Source organism: Eublepharis macularius, chromosome 2 (genome assembly GCF_028583425.1).
Source record: "Eublepharis macularius isolate TG4126 chromosome 2, MPM_Emac_v1.0, whole genome shotgun sequence".
Classification (NCBI taxonomy): domain Eukaryota; kingdom Metazoa; phylum Chordata; class Lepidosauria; order Squamata; family Eublepharidae; genus Eublepharis; species Eublepharis macularius.
In genome coordinates this window covers 117,750,053-117,766,585 of record NC_072791.1, presented here as the reverse complement: position 1 = coordinate 117,766,585, position 16,533 = coordinate 117,750,053, and the positions used below count along the sequence as shown (strand labels likewise).

The 16,533-nt window shown below is 40.6% G+C and overlaps 1 protein-coding gene across 6 annotated transcripts in view; it reads right to left on the bottom strand.

Moving 5' to 3' along the window:
- BTBD10 (BTB domain containing 10) overlaps window positions 1–16,533 on the bottom strand; it is a 51,161-nt gene that overhangs the window by 1,231 nt on the left and 33,397 nt on the right. For all 6 annotated transcript variants that reach the window (XM_054972568.1, XM_054972572.1, XM_054972573.1 and 3 more), the window contains 6 exons: window positions 8,131–8,321; window positions 5,402–5,687; window positions 3,908–4,010; window positions 1,669–1,789; window positions 1,111–1,308; window positions 447–557 (listed from right to left, as the gene is read on the bottom strand). In XM_054972568.1, the coding sequence (XP_054828543.1) occupies window positions 447–557; window positions 1,111–1,308; window positions 1,669–1,789; window positions 3,908–4,010; window positions 5,402–5,687; window positions 8,131–8,321 (1,010 nt within the window). The remainder of the gene's footprint in view (window positions 1–446; window positions 558–1,110; window positions 1,309–1,668; window positions 1,790–3,907; window positions 4,011–5,401; window positions 5,688–8,130; window positions 8,322–16,533) is intronic.

The window sequence follows — 16,533 nt, the reverse complement described above, 5'->3', positions numbered from 1 at the left end:
TCAGTGACTCTGCCTGGGGCTGCACTGAAGAACTTCACCATTTCTATTTCCACTACCACTTGTCCACCCTTCCACTGAAATGATTACTGACACTCTGTACCCACAAGCAGCATCTTGCTACATAGGATCAGAACAAGAAAAGCAAAACCAGAGATTCCTTAAAGAGCCCAAAATAGAGTGATCCGATGGGAAAAAGATACTCTAAGCCAAGTACTAATCACAGAAAGCACCTTCTGGAGAAAGATCCACACAAAGGATCACACCTCATTGCTCCCAAAGCTTTCTATTTTAATTAATTGGGCTTTTCATGAGCAACATTAACATGAATAAAAGTTCCTGTAGTCTGGTCTGATGCTTGTCTCTGTACTACCCCTTCTTTCAGTTTTGTAGAGGAGGTACCCAATTTGCTAGTGGCTTGGCTCTGGAAGAAATTCCAAATCCCTTACCTTCTATACCTAATCGAATCTTCTTAAGACCCCTTTCCTTCAGGACTGATTTGGCTACGTCTCTGTTTTCGATGTACTTGAAAAATCTGTAGAGCTTTGTACTGTAAATAACTAAGAAAAATACATTCATTGAATAAGTATACTATAGTCTTTAATCCTATTTCCACAATAAAAGTTAATGTTAGCAAAACACACTGCACAAGAAATAAAATGTTTGCAATGCTGTTTTACAAACAAATTAGAAGAATATCTTTTGCATCTACTCTGCTAAGTAAAAGAATGACCCTCAGAGATACGAAAAAATCAAGTTCGGACCGTGAAAAGCTTTGCTATCTCTTTCCAGTCATTTCTCTTACAGCCTTCATACTTCGTGGTAACTGGATAGAGCAAAACAAAGAACATTTTAATCAATGAGAAATTATTAATTGCACAAACAATGGAACAAGTTATTGATGTCACCCTTTGGTAATCAATGAATTAAAGCTTTCCAACCTGAACCATTTTCTCTGTTGATTTTACTTAAGTACACTACAATTTAATTTTGCTAATGGAATTAAAACAAAGATTGAATCAATGGCTTAAATACAAAATTTAAAACACAAGTTGGTAGCAGTATCTTGGAAGGATACCCCAAATTCAATTTCAAGAGTACCAGTTCACTCACTTTGTGAATACTCCTCTCCCATCTGTGGAGGGTACTCTTCATCCCAATCAACCACATCATCATCTGTGAGTACCACAATATGACACTCTCTTTCTCCACTTTGAGCACTGGCTACCATCAGAGGGAGTATCATTTCTTCAAGATAAAATTCAAACTGTTTCCGAGCACCATCATTTGATAATTCATGCATAAGAGCACCTGAAACCAAAAGCATCAAGTCATAATTACAGAAAGTTTGGGAAAGATGGGAACAGATGAATTTCTGAGCTATTAGTCAGTTCCTTATGCTTCCACACAAAATGCCTCCAATTCTTCAACTGAATACAAGGAAGCAAGAATCAAGCCAAGTAAGGAAAATCATTCTGAAAGGTCTTACTATTCTTTTAAGACTTAAACCTTACAATGTCTTTTAACAGGCAGAAAACACATGTTGCAATAGCAGAATGTAACATTTTAAATCTCCCAATCCAAAAAGTATTGTGGGTGCACATATTTTATAGTCACAGAAAAATATCTTAAATATTTAAACATGTAAAAAATCAGTTCACATATACTTACTGAGGTCTCTACATTTGATAGTACTATAATCAAAAGAAATACAAAGATAGTCACAAGCTTCTCTTAGTTCAGGAATAGATATTCCATCAGGACAACGTATCACTCCAGTCTTGTAATAATCCTAAGTAAAGAGTAGAAATGTTAAGTTACACTGATAATACTGGGGAAACCATTTCTAGTCTTTATTGAAAGCATTTTCAGTTATCCAAGTCCTAATATTGTCAGCTCTTAAAACTAGAGGTCAAATCCTATGAACCATTTCTGTCACAGAAAACCCTTTCTTCAATACAATATGCATCTTGCACCAGACTAAGGCTCCCTGCACAAGCAGAAGGCTTCACTGCTAGCAAGATGTATTCAGAGCATCTCCAACCCCATGTTACTATCATACCTTCACAAAGTACTGTGTTTAAAAATCTTCCATAAATCTGAGCCAATCCAAGATGCAGCAGTCCTCTCCCATCTGATGTGGGTTGAAAGAATCACAGAGGACTACTGGCTGTGACTGACTACTCTGGATACTTATTAGCTTTCAGGTACAATGCAAAGTGTTGTCCTTAGCTTACAAGGCCTAAACTGATGATGGCCCCTGCATCTTTGGTGCTGCCACTTGAGTCTGCTTCCCCATCAAGATCAGGTTTTTAGGCCATTTTAAAATTAACTTTGTTTAAACTCAGTTTCCCCATTAGTTAACTCTCTTCTGTATTTCTTGTTTCTCAGATACATAAAAACAGCATACAGCAGCAATCAATCTTTTCATACCCAGGACCCACCATTAAACCCTAGTTCAGGGGTCCCCAACCTTTTTAAGCCTGTGAGCACTTTTGGAATTTTGACACAGAGTGGTGGATGAAACTACAAAATGGCTGCTGCAGGAAGCAGAGCCGCACATACACAGGAAGCCCAGGTGCAGGGTAGAAAAGGGATAATTTTAAAAATATACTTGGAAAGAGGAGAGGGAAAGAATAAAACCAACATTGAAATGACAGCTGCAGCTGAAACAATTTTAATCTCCACTGCCAATAGGTCTCCAGAAGCCTTGCTGGGCAAGAGCCCCACACAGCCCCATACACTTTCTAACAACTCTTGGTGGGCACTAGAATAGGTGTTGGACACCATGTTGGGAACCCCTATCCTAGCCTCTAACACAGGACTCTATTGTAAAGCCTTGCCCTTTTAATGTGTGTGTCCCTCCTCCTTTCTCAGTTTCTCCTCTTCTTTGGTTCTCTCTGGCTATATATATATATACACGCTTCAGACATATTCATCTGGCAGGCATTTGTATTCAAGATGGGCATTCCTTGCCCTATCTACCCACATTTGCTCCTTGTATGTAGATATATTCTCGCTCGTTCCCCCATCTGCCACCCATTATCTACTTCTTCTTCTCTCCCTCAAACATTTGGTTTGTCCTTCCATAGATCAAGCCACGACATTTGTGGGTTCAAGTAGCCTATTGGAGGCCACTGGTCTATAGCAACAGTTCTCTAATTGTGTTTCAGGAAACCTGAATTACAAGATCTGTAGTGGCAGACAGGCTTTCTATAGAAATTTTGCACCCATGCTTGCTGCTTCTCCTGAGCAAAGGGCGGCCACAAGAGCACTGGATACACTCTAGAACATTTTCAATTCATTCAGGGCAACGGTGAAGCCTGACCATTACCACCCCCTTACACCTGGGAACCATGTGCTCTACAGAATGCTTGCCAGGGTCCTCTGCAGTGGGCTTTAGGCCAGCCAAGCTGACGTGAAAAGGGTTTCCTGAAGGCAACAACTGGGCTAGAGCCAATGCCCTCAGCATTGTGATAGGGAGCAAAACACTTTTGAAAGAAGTTATTTCAACTGCTTCACTGTCTTACAAAAGGCCCATAAAATATGTTCTTACATAGGACCAAGACATTATTAGAATCACCTGAACTGATTAGATAGATATATTTTATACTCCTTGGCTTTTAATATCTAAGCCCTTTGATTATACAGCTGGAAACACAACTGCACTATAAAAGATTTTCCTATCACAAAAAATGTAATTCAATTCATGGAAGAATGAAACAGAGGGTTGTCATCCACAATGAAGCATTGTCCTGCAGGGACCCTTATTCAAACTTGATTACAAACCTACATAGACTCAGAAAATAATGGGAGCAATGTTCAGGCAGTCCACAAAAACATTAAAAATCTCTCTCTCTTGTATATTCAACTGTGAACACAGCTGGAACTACATGTAATGTTATCTTACCAGAATAGCACGAAAAACAGTGGAGCCAATTCCTTCAGCTACTTCAAACTCTCCTTTTTCATTGGGCCGTGTGAAGTTATGCTCTCTTCCTGATCCAAACATCCTATATAAAAAATAAGACATTGCTTATAAGTCCTTGAAGAAGTTAGTTACTATTCTTTAGCAAGCTGAAGCTGTAAAGAAAACAGATGTCTTGCATCATCTCCTTGTATTTTAAACATGTCTATTTAGCAAGAATGCATGGGTCTCTACTATTAATGAAAATAGTTGTAAGCAGATTGTGCAAAAGAATTAATAAAATGACATAATCATTTTGATCTACAATAAATGCCAAGGATATTCATGCCTTTAGTTAAATGACATGCATCTTGTGAATGGTACACAAAGGCTTCTCTTCTCTTAGACTTAGCTCCAACTTTCCTGAGCATTTCTATAAAGTTACCTTAAACACTTCCTCTAATGCAGCAAGAACAAAATAATGTAAATACCTTTCATTAGAAACAACCAAAATTACACAAAACATTGTTCAAGCTTTTGAGCTAATCAGAACTCTTCATCAGGTTGAGAGTTGTAAACTTTTTAAAAAATCAAAACATGGAACATATATTTCAGGTTATGCTCTTTAGACCTGGTATTGCTATCATTCTGTATAAAATGCTGCACACACATGCAGAGTTTAAAAGATGTTGGTGCATCACTAGCATTCTGGATAGAAGACGTGAACAATAGAGTCCTCTTATTGAAAACACAACAGCCAGCAATAGCCCAAATGTCTCTCAAATAATAGGTAAGACACAAAGACCTTTTGAAGGCTGAGAGCTGAAAAAAGCACTTAATAGTCTTTAAACTAACAATTTCAGATATAAATTTATGCCAGATATAAATTTATGGAGATGCACAAGGTATTAAAGTCAACTGAGGCCAAACTGGGTAGTTTTACCTTATTAAGGAAAAGATGCATAAATACGGCCTTTTCCAAGTCTTGCTTCAGAGAAGCAGACAGCAGTAGCTAATGTGATACACCATCTGTATCCTAAGTACCTAATACTACCCGAGAGTGTATTTGATAATTTAGTGCAGAATTATACTGCCATGTGTAATTGTACTCAAGTTGTCAATGACAGAAACATACATGGAAATATAACTGATGAGGAGGAAGTTATAGAAGCTATTTTTCTTCTGAATTAATTGAACTAAAGATGGGCTTACCTGAGGATTAAAAAAACACAAACTGCAGTTCATGAGAAAGAACAACCACCGTAAAAGACTAACAGTACAATGTTAAATAGAGTTACACCTTCAAAGTCCATTGGCGTCAATGGAACTTCGTTCAGGACTTGTACTGGAAATGCCCCTGGAAAATTGCACTGAAATGTTTGACAGGATGTAAGAGTCACAATATTTTCATAGCAGAAGTATATATTTAAGCAGAACAAAAGAAAAACGTGAAACGGAAGCATTAGTTCTTAGCAATGATTCAGAGAGTCTACTGACCTGCCCAACATTGTATTTGGTTGTGCAGTAAACACAGAAGGATCTACAACAAATCGAGTGTTGTCCACTATAAGTGTTACTCTCTCAGAGGTCCTTATGTTCCGAGATCCATCTTTGGCATTTTCATACACAAAAACCATTTCTCCAGCATTCTTGCAACTCCCGTCTGAGCTAGATTGACTACTGTTTCTACTGCTGTTCCCAAGACTACAAGTGGAACCATTTGGAGAGGTTTTCTGAGGACGAGGACTGCTTGGTCGAGATGAGCTGTGATCCTTCTCACGCTCTGCAATGAAAGAGACAACATTTTACACACTAATATAATTAGAACAAAATAAAGTGTATGTCACTGTACTAAGCCAGTGGGACCCAATGATTTCTCTGCCTTCATGGGTGTGGTATAGTGACAGCAAAGGCTCAATTATGTGTCCTTGTATATTGATTGTGGCTGCTTGTAATGGGATACTGCAGTCTGAACAGCAGCAGAGGTCTCTATGCACCATCTCGATCAACTGGACACACAGGCATCAGAGTGGCAAGAGTCCAGTAGCTGCTATCGAAGCACTGATTTGATTATCAGAAGCAACTGATTTGCATCTACTCCCTCCTCCCCTCACCACCTATATATATCTGGCCAGTTTCTCCATATCCTCCATGCATCTGACAAAGAGAACTGTGGTCTTCGAAAGCTTATGCTACAGTAAAGTTGGTTAGTCTTAAAGGTGCTACTGGACTCTGCCATTTTGCTACTACAGATAAACACGGCTAACTCCTGTGGATCTACAGGCATCAGAGACACCACAGCATGAAGATGAGGACCTGCCACTATTTGTTCTACAGCTGTACAGAATCCTCTTCTTAACTGGTGTAATCTCCCAAGCACTAAGAGCTGGTCTTCCTCTGGTACTGTGAATTGCTAAATAGCATTCATGCTCTCAGTAAGAACATTTTGGTATGTAACTTTTTAAGTAGGAAGTACAGTCAGCTCACCCCAAATATAGTACACCAGTGGAAAGATTCTGATGTTAGGTTTTTTCTTTAAATCTAATCTGAGGATTTTTAAAAAAACCTGTAGCTTGGTCATCTCATTCTCCAGAAGCAACATAGTTTGATCATCTCATTTTCCAGAAGCAACAAAAGTATATTCATTTTTTTAAAATGTTTAACAGCAACCCTTCTGAAAGGGACATATGCTATTTGACTTAATCTACTGATGTCAGGATGTCACCTGTCATACTCTGCAAGCTCCTGAGTACTGCTTGTATTCTGCAAGGCTCTGTGTACCATTTGACTCTGATGATAGGGGTTGAAGCTGTTCTCTGACTGGAATGTGCAAGTCTGCAAGGGAGGGAGCTATTCTACTGTTATCTGTGTGTTTCTCTTTAGTCTGGGAAGCAGTGCCTCGCGGCCTTGAAGTTTCCAACACATCATCTCTGCTTTGTCCTGCTGCTAATCTCTTGAATTTAGCTGTTTCTGGAAGGTAGTGGGGACTCTGGGGATTAGGTTGTGCTTAGAACCCTATATATGTTATGTGCTTGTAGAGAAACACCATTCCTGGCAAGGAATGCAGTAGGGGTATGATTCTAGTAGCTTATCAATAAAGTACTTTAACATATGCAGTTCCTGAAGTCATGCAGTGAAGTCTTTTACAGTTACTTGGCAGATCCTTACAGTTACTATCTTCTAGCAGCGAGCAACTGCCAGAAGAGCACTTAATTCAATATCAGACAAGATTGTCATAGTATATGATAGAGGAATATGCTGAAAGAAAAGCAGTGGCTACTGAATCCATTTTGAACCATAGTATGCATTATGATTTTTCATATGTGATCCGTGCAGCACACATCCTCCTGCATTCATTTAAGTCCATACAGAAAGACTTACAAGCACAGACATCTTCCATCATCCCTCTAAAATATTCTAGAGGCTGATTTGCCATTACCTTTCTCAGGAAAAATCCCAGTGGGTTGCTGTCCTGGAGGGCTGCCTGCCCACCGTAAGGTAAGAGAAACATGGGCACTGGGCACTCAGCAGTACCCAGTGCCACTTTGTGCCCCTTCAGGCAAGACACAGCCCATGAAATGGAGCAGAGCAGTACCTCTTTCCCTCAAGCCAGTTCTTCTACTCATCAAGTGAAGAAGTATAGGGGGGCAGGGTTTCCTGGACCATTTTGGCCTCCCAGTCTACCACTGATAGATTTTGCCTCTCATGTTAGGCTAACAGTCAGTATTTAATATTTTCCACTTCACATGTTTATGCTGCAGAGACATTTTTAACCAAGAAAGCTACAATTCCAGTAAAGGAAACTGGGATGAATTTAAAAGGCTCCAGTCCTAGGAACATAAGCCCGGTTGCCCTTGTAAAGGCCCAAAAAAGCAAACTAGAACAGGTCACAAACACAGGAAGAAAGAATGAGATTTTTCCACACAGGCCATTAAGCCTCCAAGGGGCATTTATATTGGCTCTTATTAAACAGAAAGTGGTTCTTACAAAACAGAAAGTGGAGCAGCATTTGTAATGCCACTGAGGAATCTGGCCAGCAAAATGTAGCATGACAAGCCTCATCTGTAAAAGACTTAACAGTTCCTGTGGAATGTTTTGTCTTGTCTGAGGTTAACTCATACCCATGGGAAAACATTTACACGGGAAAACATTAGCAATGCTATTTCTACAAAAAGGAACAAGATCATATTTTGGAAACTCTAAGGCATAACTCCCTCATTACATACCTCCCTGATGTTGTCTCGTAGGTGAAGTGACATTTCTGATACACGGAGTGAGTTGAGACTCTAGTCTTTCATGTGATGAGTCACGTGATCTGTCACTCGACCTACGTCTGTCTCGTGATCTTTCATGCCCACCACTAGCACCATGGAGACTCATCCTGTTGCAATCTCCTTTAGCAACACGAGGGGAAGTACTACAAAGACAAAATCTTAGGTCAACTTCAATCAATATTTGAGCATCAATAAAAATCTATTCCAAGACATAGTGGTATATGAATTATGAATATTTTAGTCCAATATGGTAAGATCAGCATACTACTATCTATAATGGCAAGATCATTGTGTCGCCACTATCTTTAAAAGTTACAGTAACCTGCTCAAAGGAAATTCTGCAAAACTTCCAAATCTTATTGAGGCACACTAACAAAGAGAGTCACATGTTCATAACGGATTAAGAAATAAAATGTTTATTACTAAAACATGCCAACTTTAAGTTAGTTAAGGAAATGTGAGAAATTTGAAACAGTGCTCTCAACCCCACTTACTAGCTTGGCACTAAAACTACTATTCTAATGGAAACAGAAAAACAAATCTAAACTAAACCAAAAAATAGAATCATTCCGTTTTTCAAGGAGCTCACCAGCTTTTTCAAAATGAAAAGACAATCCTTAACTGAAGTGTTAAACATCTCTGTACAACCGTGCAGATGCAAAACCTACCAGAGTAAAACTAGAATAGATAAAGATCAGTGTGGCTCTGTCCAGCAAACCAAATGCACTAGGAAAGGTAACAGTAAAATACCACTTTATCCTCTTTCATATACAAGTGCTGAAGAGCCCCCAAGACACATGGGCCCCTAGTCCCATTCTCAATTGCAGCAACTGTGATATTAGCAACAGACCCAACAATCCCTTCCAGCTTATTTGCATACTTGGACATTTAAACTGGAACCATTTCAAGAAATTTCATAAGCAGGTCCCATTCATATCTTTATAGGTAAACAATACTCCTTCTCCAACCCAGCACCACCTACACCTATTTCCAAATCAGTTATGGTAGTTCTCTAGTATTAAATTCTGAAACGCTTGAAAACGTCTTTGTCAACATTAGTTAGCACAATCCAATAACAACAACAACAACATTCGATTTATATGCCGCCCTTCAGGACAACTTAATGCCCACTCAGAGCGGTTTACAAAGTATGTTATTATTATCCCCACAACAAAACACCCTGTGAGGTGGGTGGGGCTGAGAGAGCTCCAGAAAGCTGTGACTAGCCCAAGGTCACCCAGCTGGCTTCAAGTGGAGGAGTGGGGAATCAAATCCGGCTCTCCAGATTAGAGTCCCGCGTGCTTAACCACGACACCAAGGCCTAAAAAGGAAGTCTCTTCATATTAAGATAATACTATAAACTTCTGTAACGATTTTAAATGTTTCTTTAAATGCTTGGTGTGATACATATGAAGAGTGGGGTTGAAAGAGAGGAGTGAGTGAATGAGATGACTGGTTGATGACAGGGCGTCTATGTATTTCTGAGGGAGAACATTGGTTCTGGTTTAGACAGGCAAGCTGTGTGCACTCTGAGGGTGTCTATGTATTTCTGAGAGAAAACATTGATTCTGGTTTAGACAGGCAAGCTGTGTGAAAGTCTGAGGGGATTCTCATTCTAGTTCAGTTAGGCAGGTGGGTGCTTGAGAGAGAAAGTCTATGTATATTTGAGTGAGAGACTGATATCTGAAGCAAGCAAACTGTGTGTACGCCTGAGAGAGAACGTTATACATATCTGTGTGACTGAGCCTATGTAAGAAAACTTTAAGAATCAATATCTTTGAAACCAGTATGAAACCGATACGCTTCTTGTAAAAATAAAAGGGTTTTTTTTTTGTTCATCTCAGAGTATATGTTATTCCTATATCCCATTCCTATCCTCTGGGCCATATAGTCCCACAAAGGAGCCTGATGCTTGGGCACATTATTAAAGGGGAAATTTAAATTAACTATTTTGGAATATAATTCCTGGTGGCAGCAATCTACCAGGAGGGTATAAGAATAAGGTTAAAGGCAAAATCTAACTAACTACAGAAAGGGGGTTGTGACAACTCCATTTTCTGAATGTCAGTAAACTAACAGGAACTTAAAGTGAACTTAAAGTGGTGCAGCCAACATATGGCAACCCCATAAGGCTTTCAAGACAAGAGATGAACAGAGGTGGTTTCCCATTGGATACTTCTGCATAGCAACCCTAGATTTCCTTGGTGATTCCCCCATCCAAGCACTAACCAGAGACCTGACAAGACAGTACTAACTTTTGCCGTTCGGGTCAGGGTAAAAGTATGCCTGGAGTCATAATCACCTCATGGGGTTTTCAAGGCAAGAGATGAGTAGACGTGTTTTGCCAATGCCATCCTCTGTATAACAGCCCGTCTTCCTTGGTGGTCTCCCAATACAAGTACCGGCCTGGTAAGCTTCCAAGCTCTGGTGAGATCAGGCCAATCTGGAGTATTAGGGCTGGCCACAAGCATAAACAGCTTTATAAGGGGGTGAGACAGATACATGGAAGAAAGGTCCATCAGGGGCTACTAATCACGGTGAGTAAACAGAATGCCATATTCAAAAGCAGTAAACTTATAAAACTCAGTGCTACAAGCAGCATTGGGGGAGGGGGGTCAACCTTTGTGCCCCATTTGCTGGCTCTCATTTAGTCTAGAAGCTGGAGTAAATGGATCACTAACTGGTCTGATCCAGAGGGATCTTATATTCAGCCACTGAGCTCCCAGAAATGCTACTTTAGGGAACAGAGACTCTCAGGAACAAGGTGCATGTGTGAGACAGTATACGGCATGTTCACAAGTGTGGAAAATCGAAAAAAAATCATCCAACCCACCTCCTTCAACTGGTTGAAAATGACCTCAAGATTTAACTCAAATAATTAAAGTATCTAATTATTCCCTGAAATTAAAAATCAAAAAATAAACTAAGTGATTAATATGAGATAATATCAACAGGACTATGATGAAATTAAGATAAATTGTTTTAAAAGTTACCTTTTTACACATCAATCTGAAGGTGACATGAGCACTTAGCTCCTCTTCCTACCACCAGAGACCACTAGCCATAGCTCTGAAGGAAGTCTCAGAATCTCTGAATACTAGCTCTGGGAGGCATCAGCAACGAAGAGCCTCTCCCTCTATGCCCTGTCTGCCTTTTGGGGCAGCTGATTGGCTGCTGTGTGGGAAAAGTTGCTGGACTAGATCTAGCCTGGACTGATCCAACAAGCTCTTGTGTTCTTACAATGTACGTGTATTGGTTGACACTCTGGCTCTGGCACTTACACATGTGTACACAAAGTAAAGGATCCTGCCACTTGGATCAGTAGGTGAATGTGAGATGACAACATATGTATCTTCCCCCTTGTTTCTTTGATAACAAAGCAGTATGGGCACCGCCTTCTTTGATGTCCCTCCCATGACCAATGTGGGTTGACAACTGTAATGTTAAACACAGGAGAGAAAGGCTGGCAACTGAGGAGCCCCAGAAAACAGTTGCATATTTTGGTCTATATTATGAATTATTAAACTTTAGTACAGGGAAAGGCAGCCATGGCACATGTGGTGAATGGCAGCATGTCAGACTATTTTGCTTGGCACAGAAGCTTCTCTGATCTACTCCAGAGCAGTGTCCTGGGAATTTTTTACCTAGAGCAGTGATGTCATCAACCAGATGGCCATGTGACCCCACCCCTCAGTGAATGCTAGTAGCACTGCCCAAATAGTTGGTGCTCTACTACACAAGTATGCAGCAAAGCTGTTCAGCATGTGATATAGGAATGTTTAGCTGAAGAGAAGAAGCTATTGTTGCCCTCCTCCAAGGTGAAGAAACCTTTATAGCCAGCACAACCTTCATTTTTTCCCCTGCCCCTTCTGTTTGCTAGCACTTTGACATCTTCACCAGTAGACACTGTTTCATTCAGCATACTGGCCAAAAGGGTTGCTTTCCCCAGCTTAGCACATCTAAAGTATTATATCTGTCTCTGTATATCATTGAATTTTCTTCCTTCATCCAGTTCCCAAAACACTCTTCCCCTGGGAACCATGATCCCCAGAGTTTCCTTCATTCTCAAGGCCCTATTCAGCCAGAGGTGTATGAAGACACCAACTTTTATCAAAAGCAGTTAATCATGATCAGGATTACATGCTGGTAAGTACATCTGATTTCCAGGTTTCCATGGGAAAGCTGTTATACATCTATCATGGACTAACCATGGGCAAGACATAATTAATTTGGAACTGGTTGATTCAAATTTTATAAGCAATTGTCAAATGATAATGCTTCCCTTTCTTGCCTTTACCCTATCTACTTTTAGTTATCAGTACAAGTCTCCCTCTTGGATACACACCTTAATGCAGTGAGGGGGTTTGAGTGTGTCAGTGAAGTGGTGAGCAACACCGTCAGGAGCACAGGCTTGGTAAAGAGTCTAAACTTCTGGAACAGTCACTCAAGGCAGAATGGTCAATGCTGAGACACCAAACTAAGATGCATCCACCCCCTTCAGGAATCAACGGTCACATCAGCAGAATTGTATGTTCCAAAGGTGATGGGAGCGGAGGAATTCTTGAAGGTTAGCTGCTGGGCAGCAGCAGTAGTCGAAGGTGACACTGGTGGAGGATCTTTCACAGACAACGGCAGTGTCACTTCAACTAACTCTGGTTAGTACTGCGAAGCAGAAGGTGGCAATGGTAAACCACTTCTGCTAATCTTTTACCTTGAAAACCCTAAGATGAGAAAATCCAAAATGAAAAAAGATATAGTACTAGAAGACAGGACCCCCAGGTCGGATGGCACTCAATTGGCTACTAGGGAGGAGCTGAGGACAAGTGCAAACAGCGCTATTCTTAATGATGGGACTGGAATAAAGCCAAAAGGACATCCAGTTGTGGATGTGAATAGATGCAAAAGGAGCGGCCAAAGCTGTGCATAGGAGAGTTTTGCGGATACCATGGACAGCCAAAAAGACAAATAAGTGGGTGCTAGATCAAATCAAGCCTGAATTCTCCCTAGAAGCTAAAATGACAAGACTGAGGCTATCGTACTTTGGTCACATCATGAGAAGATTCTCTGGAAAAGTCAATAATGCTAGGAAAAGTGGAAGGCAGTAGGAAAAGAGGAAGACCTAAAATGAGATGGCTTGACTCAATAAAAAAGCCACATCCTCCAGTTTGCAGGATCTGAGCAAGTCTGTTAATGATAGGACATCTTGGAGGTCTTTTATTCATAGGGTTGCCATAGGTCGGAGGCGACTTGATGGCACGTAACACACACACACACATCAGTACAAGCGTCTCTTTCTTTTCTTGTGGGAAATATCATCACAATCCATGTGTACGTACAGATTCCAAAACCCAGATCTTTGAAGAGCACATGTGAAAGGCCCTCTGCACGTTTAACCCTTAGCACACACACCCTTTCCTTCTGAAACAAAGCTTAAGCACATAACTGGAATGAATGCATAATCTCCCATTTATCAGTCCCCTCACCAACACTGCTGCCTTTTGTTAAATTGTAAAATCTTTGGAGCACAGTCATATCTTCTTGTACTGTGAAGCACTATGAACAATGATTGTACTTATTGCTAATATCAGCATTAACAAGAACACTTCTAATGTTCTACCCAATTTAATATTTACTTTTAGAAAGCTTTTTCCCCATTAAAAGGAAGATTTATTGGTTTAAAAAGATAAAACTGCTCAAATTTTCTAATATTAATCCTCCTCCCCTCCCCATTGTCGAGGAATGACTTAACTGAACGTTTTATTTAATGTAATAATTTTAACTAGATAGTTTGCATATCTAAACTAAGCCTTTTAAACATGAAAAGCTGACCACCACCACCACCCATTTGTTTTCAACTTACACTGCATCCTTCTGGAACACAATTTATCTCCTTGGGCTGATCTTTTGACAATGCTATAACAGAAGTAGCTTATGGACAGAGGACAAATGCTGGCTCTCCATTTTTCTGATTACTATTATTGCCTATCCCAGAACTGTCAATTATGCTGCTTTTCTGGAAGTCATTTTCCAAATCTATAAACTGCCTTGGACAAAGAGTAAAAGTTAGTGAAAGCAGAATGTCTCAAGCTCCAGAATGCTGAATATGAAGGAAGCAGAAAACACAATACTTTATCCAAGGGAAAATACAACACCATGAATATGTAAGTCAAGGTTCTGCAACAATTTTTAGAACTAGTTTATACAAAGAAGATCATTCCTGCTCAACAGCATTACAAACACAACTCTCAAAATGCCAGTCTTTTCAGTTATGTTCAAACACAAGCCACACTCATCCACATTAAAAACCTGAAAAAGTCCAGTAGCACCTTTAAGACTAACCAATTTTATTGTAGCAAAAGCTTTCGAGAATTAAGTTCTCTTCGTCAGATGCATGATACAAACTGGGCAAATACAGAAGAGGAGGAGTGCGTGATACAAACTGGGCAAATACAATGTCCTATGATTTCTTTCTTAGGTGGCTAAAATCTCTACAATGGGGATATGCTACAAGAACTCTGTCCTGAACAAATAAAAAAAATATATCCAGAACTAAGGCAACCAATTAATTCCTATCTAAATCTGACACATTATTCACTTCCTCTCTAAGGACTATAGCATATGTGCAAAGATGATAATCATGACAAACATTTATTTCAGAAGTAATCCTAGCATGCAAATAATAGCATTAACTGAAGCTGCTGTGAGTGTATCATTCAATTCCTTCCTTTGTATTTGATCCTACCCTATATGTCCGAGTCCTCATTTCAGACTCTCTTCCTCTTGACAAATATCTACCTGGCTTCCAGGGAAATACTTGCTTTTTACTTGCCCTTCCCTCAACTTTGGTATAGTATTAATAACCCATGGCTCATTGCTTCATCTTTGCTACTGATCACCATCAGGTGACTCTGGAGTTCGCATTACTCTTCAGTGAGAAGGAACAATGGTAGCATAACCAAAAGGACAGGCTACAGAGAGCTCCATTAGGCTTGGCCAGCTCTCTTCAGTTAGGTTGAGAACATTAGGGAAACAGATTATACTCCATGGAGATTTGGTTTTTTTAAACAGAAAGAGCAAAATGAAATAAATCCACATGCAGGTTACAAGCATTCTTAGAAACAATCCTTGTAAATTAAGGCAACTTCAATTTAGAGGACAAATGCAAAGATACCTTCATCAATCCCTCCCTATATCATAAAGGAGGTCCTGGTTTTAGACTTTGTTCCTCATTTCTCTTATGAAACAAGCACGGATGCTACACTCCTCTCAAAGGTCTACAAAATCATATTTGCTAGATTTTGATAGTGTGCAACAGTCTATTTACTGCATGCAGCTAAACTTCTTGGTAAGCCTGCACTGTCATGCTCTAATACACATCAGTACAGAGCATAGAATATTGTTATATTACATTCCTACATCTGAACGAGGCTAGACAAATGTATAAAGCCACAAGTTTCAGTTGGATTTGCTCAGTGTCTGAAAACACCGTCCTCCTTTCCACCACCCTCTCCCCACCAGCACTGCAACAGCAGGCACCTTCTCTAGACTCTGCACTGGCTCCTTTGTCAGCACCTCAGCAGCAGGACCCCAGACCACCTTCCTTATCACAGTGACAGCTGCTGACACCCATGCCCAGCCCTGGGCAACAGCCCAGCCATGCAGTAGACTCACCTGCCTTCTGCAGCAGCACAGGCAGTGCAATCTTAGCCAGGACTGGTATCCAGGGCAGGACAAGCACAGACCCCAGGCCACTGAGGAAACATCAAGCAGAAGCAGGGGCAAGCCAGGCAGAGGGCTGAGCAAACACCACACCCTGGATGGAGATGGGGTGGAAGGGGCGGGGGAACTCCAGAGGCTACCCAGCCCTTCCACAGGATAGGTTTGGGGGGGGGGAACCACTCAGGGAGGCTGAGTGAGGATTGGGAGGAAATCCGGGGAGAATAAGAAATCCTTTAAAAGCAGGCTCCTTTGAAGGCTGAGGAGGAAGGTAAGGGGAGAGGCAGCTGGAGCACATTGCTATTACCCGAGCAGGAGAAGGAGCAAGGTGGTGCAATCCCCTTCCCTGCCCAACTGAGGCCTGGGGACACCTGCCTGGCCAGCAAACAGAGGCACTGGTGAAGGAAGACACGCTTAATTTAGAACTTTAACACACAGGAAGCAAGTAGCAAAACCGAAAATAATTCTATTACTTCTCAGCAACTGACAACTATAATTGTAGAGTTTTGTCACTTCAACTTTTGAGGATTAGCAAACATGTACAAAATAAGCACTCTGCCCTTACACAATCTGTGTACAGTGGGAAGACCAGAGTGCAAAACAAAGAAAGGAACTAGCAAGCAGATCTAGAAAGCATTC